At 54.5% G+C, this 6,000-nt stretch overlaps 1 protein-coding gene across 5 annotated transcripts in view; it reads right to left on the minus strand.

The window, feature by feature from the left end:
- CD44 (CD44 molecule (IN blood group)) overlaps positions 1–5,380 on the minus strand; it is an 83,205-nt gene extending 77,825 nt beyond the window's left edge. For all 5 annotated transcript variants that reach the window (XM_080814980.1, XM_080814979.1, XM_080814978.1 and 2 more), the window contains exon 1: positions 5,088–5,380. In XM_080814980.1, coding sequence (XP_080671106.1) covers positions 5,088–5,154 — 67 coding nt within the window. In that variant the 5' untranslated portion in view covers positions 5,155–5,380. The remainder of the gene's footprint in view (positions 1–5,087) is intronic.
- Positions 5,381–6,000: the final 620 nt, after the last annotated feature.

Here is a 6,000-nt window from a genome sequence, read left to right on the forward strand (position 1 = left end):
CAAATATCAATTTAATCGGACCCTAAACTGAAGAAGGCATTGTCAAGCTGTAAATTCATTTATGCAAAATGCCTTGCAAAGGTTTTGACTCCTAATCACACGAAGCCATACATTTATTGGTAGACGAATAGAGACCCTTAGACAAAATATATACTATGCGTTAAGTGGTAGAGTGTTTGCACATTTGATATCCTGACTCTCCTGGGAAATTTGGCATGCACAATCACTCTATCCATACCAAGCCAGATTCCACAACCACAGACTAGAAAACACTCCTTCCTAACTCTGTCAGGTTGGTCTGGCTTCCCATACCCTGGATGACCAGCTTTGGGGGAGGACATTTTTTTTTAAAGATTTTATTTATTTATTTGACACACAGAGAGAGAAATCACAAGTAGGCAGAGAGGCAGGCAGAGAGAGAGGGGGAAGCAGGCTCTCCGCTGAGCACAGAGCCCGATGCGGGACTCGATCCCAGGACCCTGAGATCATGACCTGAGCTGAAGGCAGAGGCTTAACCCACTGAGCCACCCAGGCGCCTGGGGGGAGGACATATTTTAAGAAAAATTTCAACTTGCCAAGTGAGTGAAGAGTGGGGTTCGAATTTAAAGTAGGAGGCACCAGGCTACCCTGATCATTCTAAAGAACACTCGTGTACTTCCTAGTCAAGCAGAGACACAAAGGAAATTGAGTCATCAGCTTCTCGCTGTGCAATCCCCCAGAATTTCTTTCTGAAGCAGAAAAGATCCCCTTTGAGAACCATGCTTTGTCCGACAGCATCTGCCACCTGCTTCTGCTCGCCCTTGCACAAGAGCCACTTCCTTTTCAGGCTCTGGGTGGAGCTGGCTGAACCGAGGTGCTGGGGAGACATAACTCGCCAGCCTCTGTCTCAGTCCTAGCCAAGACCCAGCCCCAGCCCCAGCCCTGGCCCAGCCCCAGCACAACACAACCTAGCCCCAGTCCCGGGACAGCCCCCAGCCCAGCACCAGCCCCGCGCCAGCCCCGCGCCAGCCCAGCCCCAGCCCTGCCCCAGCCCTGCCCCAGCCCTGCCCCAGCCCTAGGCAGGACCCCTGCTGGGGAAGCCCAGCTTGCCTCCCACCAACTCTACTCTGTCAGGGAACCCCAGCTTAGAACCATCAGCCCAGAAGCGGTAGACGGATCTGAAATCTCACTTGGGTGGCTGCCTGTCACCTCGAGTTCCATACGGCTTTCAGTTCAAGATCCTTGACTTTTGTAGAAGACCATGTCAGCCCACCACCTGAGTCCTTAAGGGACTGGGCCACATACAACCTGCGAAACACCGGGGGCCTCCGCGGAGCATGTAATGAGGGCCTTGCTAGGTTAATGCATCTAAAATGCTTGCAGGGTTAGGGTGAGGAACTCTGCGGGGGCTCTTCTTTAATTTTCAGGCAGGAGGGAATTGCCCTAACTTGTCTCTTAGACGAGAAGCAGAGCCTCTCCCTTTTTTCCAAGCCTGCAAATGAGAGCATGTCTAGAAGGGCAGCTGAACTCTGATAAGGCAATTGACTTATTTTAGTAACAAATAACTAGGTTGGCATCTCTTGACAGCTGTGGCCAAGCCTGGGGAGAAACAGTCCAGGGTAGGGCAGGGTAGGGCAGCCAAGAGTCCACAGAGCCTGCCGGGGGGAGAAGCCATTCACACCAGGCTTCATGTTAGTTGGTCACATGGGACAGGGAAGGGAGGAGAATCGCATACACACACAATTTCCCAAGTAATGAATCAAAGGAGCATAAGCATTGAAGTCTAACACTCCAATGTTAGACAATGGGAAACCCCATCCCCATCGTTTACTAGCTGTGTGTCCTTGGGCAAGTCACGCCTCCTCCCTGAGCCTCAGTTTCTTGATCTAGAAAATGGGGTTAAGAAAGTGCTAAACATATACAGGACTGTCATGAGGCTTATACAGAATAACCTATTCAAATCCCCTGGCTGAGTGCCTAATGCAGAGCTGGTGCTCAGTAAACGGCACTTCCTGGGACTTAGCATTCTTCTTTGCAGTAGCAGCGTGAGGCTTCGAGAAGCAACTCTGCTTTGTGGTAAGAAATACATATCATTATTCTTCTATTAAGCTCAAACTGGATATATTGTAGAGTAAAATTTTAAAAATGTAGTGGATGTTTAATATAGCATTTAAGGTGTGAGACAAGTGTTGTGCCCATTGCAGGGACAAGAGGCGGGGGCTCATCACTGTCCTGGATGGTACAGGTGTTTCAGAGACCCATGGATGGAAAATGTCCAGCCCTCAGTCCATCTGCAAGAGGAAAAGTCACTCCTCCCTCCTTTTCAGGATCTGTTTCCTCCATGGGAAAAAAGAGGATTTTTCTAAATGGTCCTTGGAGTCCCCATTGCTGAGTCTATGACAATGAGTCAAGAAATATTTCTTGAATGAATGGAAGGGGATCTGTCATAAGTTAAGAATTTCATGCTGCCTGTGCTGCTCCTGCGTGGGGTGATTTGGAAGAAAATGGAACCTTTTCCTACTGGCTGCCAGCCTCAGACACACCTACTTGGCCCTGCGCCTTTGCAAGAAATAAGATGTCCAATGCGTATCTGGGGAACAACCGAACTGATTGAGGCTAACCTCAGCAATGATGGATTTCTTGCTTCTGCACCTGGGAAAACTCGGCCAAAGCCCTAACTCCCAGGAAGAGGGGTCTCTAACGTCCGCAGGGAGCAGAAGGGCCCCTGCCGCCCCCAAGCTGCAGAGCCCTCAGATGCACCCCTCTTTCTCAACACCAGGGGCGCAATTCCCAAGCAGTGAGGAGAGGAGGAGAGGAGAGGTGGGAGGGCTCCACCCCCTTGTCCTCTACCTGGGGCCACTTTCTTTGCCCTGCTTAGGACACTGAGTTCAAAGTGTCTATTCTCCAACTTAGTTTTTGGGTCCCCTGTTGGCCATTTCTATACTTTTTGCTTTCTGACACGGAGGATGGAGGCCTTCTTCCTCCCCAAAGCTTTGCTCCTTTCCAAAGTTTCCTCGTTGTCTTTTGGAGGCGTCCCTCTTTACTAATCCACCCATGCTGGGGGGGCGGGGGGAGACTGGGGCAAAGGTACTGCCCACACCCCCACCCCAGCTCCTCTTCCTCTTTCCCCTCTCTGCCTGCCCAGCCAAGCTGCTGTTAAGTCACGTCTCCCTTCCAAGTCTCAGTTCCTTCCAAACAACGTTACAAGCTCATGAAAGCCAAAACTCTTGACAGTTATTGCTACTGGCACTTTTTCGTGCTTCCTCCAGATGATGCTGCCCAAAAGGACCATGAAAACGCGGGGCAGGGAGTGAGGCTTCTGGTCTCTGGGAGAACCTCCGGGGTCAGGACAGCCCCAAATATTTGGGGACAGGGCCCTTCAGAAGAATCAGGGAGACTGGTTGGAAGGAGTCAGTAATCAGGATCCTCGGAAACAAAGCAGAAGAAACGCTGGAAGGTAATACGCAGAGAGATGTCCCTGGAGGTCCCAGAGAAGGCCGGGCCAGGGCTCTCCCTGCACTACAGATTTTCTCTTCTCTGGCACCTGGAGCATTTTTGCCTTTCAAGGGCTTGCTGGAGCTCAGTTCACCTGGCAGCCTTCCTCAATGGCCTCTGTCCACCTGAGCCCTCTGTCCGCAAACTCTTTCCAAGGATGTTTGCACCATCCATACAGTCTAACATGTTCCCACTAAGCATAGGCTCATGGACCTGGGTTCACACGTGCACCAATCCTTCTGGCTGTGGGAAAACTGACAAGTTACTTAACCTCTCCGAGCCTCGGTCTGTTTCCGTCCTTTAAAACAGGGCTAGTAACAGGACACTTCTCCCTGGGCCACCGTGAGCATAAACTAAAGTTAACGCTTATAAAGATTTAGCAGGGCGTCTGGCCCCCTGCAAGCGTGTAGCAAACGGCGGCCGGAGCCGGCATTTATTCTATTAGTATGATTATCATTGCGATTATTATTTCTGTTTCACCAATCTAACTCTTCAATCCTCACTCATCCCCAGCCCAAAATACCCAGGTAAGACTGTGTCTTTACTTTCTTGGTCCCCCCAGAGCTGGGTTTAATAAAGACTTGCTGAGTGGAATGAACCATAGGCTGAGCTGCCTTAATGACCCAGCTGGCACTTCTTAAAAGAAAAATTAATTTTGCTAGCAATAAGCAAATCAGCCATGTAATTATCCGTGCATATACAGACAAAGGGAAGGAACGCCTGGAGTTCAGTCTCACCAGAATAGCCCACGAGCCATCTTGCACTCCAAAGCCACTGAAGATACAGACCCTGTTGGGATGGGGCCCGGCAGCCCCAGCTCCAGGGTCCCTAACACCACCCCGATGCCCAGGCTCCCCTCCCTGCTCTGAGGCTGCCAGGCAGGGAATGTGAGCCACAGTACTGTCTGGATTTCCCCTAACTGATTGGCAGAAGCAGGAGGCTCGCAAGGATCCAGTAGCTGGCTCAGTCACTGCCCTTCCTCCCCACACTCCCTGCCCCAGGCTGGCACCTCGTGGAAACCCAGAACCTCACAGAGCTGGTTCAAGTTCCCACAAGCGCTAGATAGGCAGTGACTGGAGCCAGCTCCAAGAGCATTGGAACCCAGGCGCAGTGGGGAGCTCCAGGGCGCCCGCACCCCTTTCTGGAAAGCTCATGGCCATCAGCCCTCACACCACCATCTCTACGGCCACCTGGCCAACAGCCCCGGCCCCGCCTAGCTCTGCCCTGCGCGACCGCAGCCCAGCCAGGCTTCCAGCGCCCGTGGGCACACGAGCCTGTGGGTTCAGACACCGGTTGCGCGCACCCAGGAGTACAGTTACTTTTTGCCTTGTGCTCCCGCACCAGCGACCTCACCCAAAACCGCGCGCCGGCAGCCTGCCCGGCCAACTTTCCTTGCTCTTTCTCTTTTCCTTTCAACCCAACGGTGCTTCCCTCCAGCACACTCTCCAACGGCTTAACGCAAATCCTAGCTCCGCTCTCCGGAACCAAATCCACGCGGCCCGCCTCCCACTTGCCTCCGGTCCCCGGTCCCCGGGACCAATTCGGCCAGGTGGCTACCGGGTGCCTCCGGGCCGCCCAGGCCACTCCCTCCCGCTGCCCCCCGCGGCACTCACCGATCTGCGCCAGGCTCAGCTGCAGGAGGCACAGTCCCCAGGCGAAGCGCCCCCAAAACTTGTCCATGGTGCGAGCGAACCGAGAGAGCGAGCGCGGGGCGCCGGAGGGTCGGGGGCGCTGGGCGGGGGCCGGCGGAACACGGGGCCAGCGGGCCGGGCGGAACCTATCAGGGGCTGGGGTCCGGCTGGGCAATGAGGGCGCCTGGGAAGTTGGGTGCAGTTTTTATTCAAGGGCTGAAAGAGTGACCTAAGAGGGAGGAGGGAGCGAGCGCAGGACACACCCAAGCGAGGGGGCTGTGACTAAGCAGCCGACAGAGGTTTAAAGACGTAGCAGCCCTCCCCTGCGCTGGCCCTTCCGCCCCCGCCCCGTGCTCCGCCGAGACCGTAAATCCGGGCGGCCTGGGCGGGCGCCCGCAGGGCCGGGGTGCCTGTGCGCCCCGGAACGCACCGGGGTCTTCTCCCGGCCAGCTGGGAGGGCTGCCTCAGGACCCTCAAGGGATTGACTGGGTCCCCAAACCCAGCCGCCTTGGGTTCAGCCTCCGACCCCTCCTCTCCGCTGAGTTTCTCTGGGAATCGGGCTGGGGAGTGGTGTCTCTGGGTTTCGAAGCCAACTGGATATTCTGGGAGGGGAGATGGCCTCATGGCAAGGAGGTCCTGCATGGAGAGCGGAGCTCCGGTGCTTACACTGGGCAGGAGGGGTCTGGAGCTTGTGATTCTTCCCAGGGGAAGAGGATGAGATCCTTCTTCTTCCCAGTGAAAGAGAAGCCAAGTTCTCCTGGCTCAGGTGGAGTTTTGCTTTTTATGAGGGCTGCTCAGAGAAAAGGAAAGAGGACCAGTCTTGGGACTGCTACTTCCCTCTTCCAACCCACGTGTCATCTTCCAGCCTCAGGCTGGCACGTGGATCCATCCAGCC

The sequence above is a fragment of the Martes martes genome, assembly GCF_963455335.1.
Source record: "Martes martes genome assembly, chromosome: 10".
Classification (NCBI taxonomy): Eukaryota; Metazoa; Chordata; class Mammalia; order Carnivora; family Mustelidae; genus Martes; species Martes martes.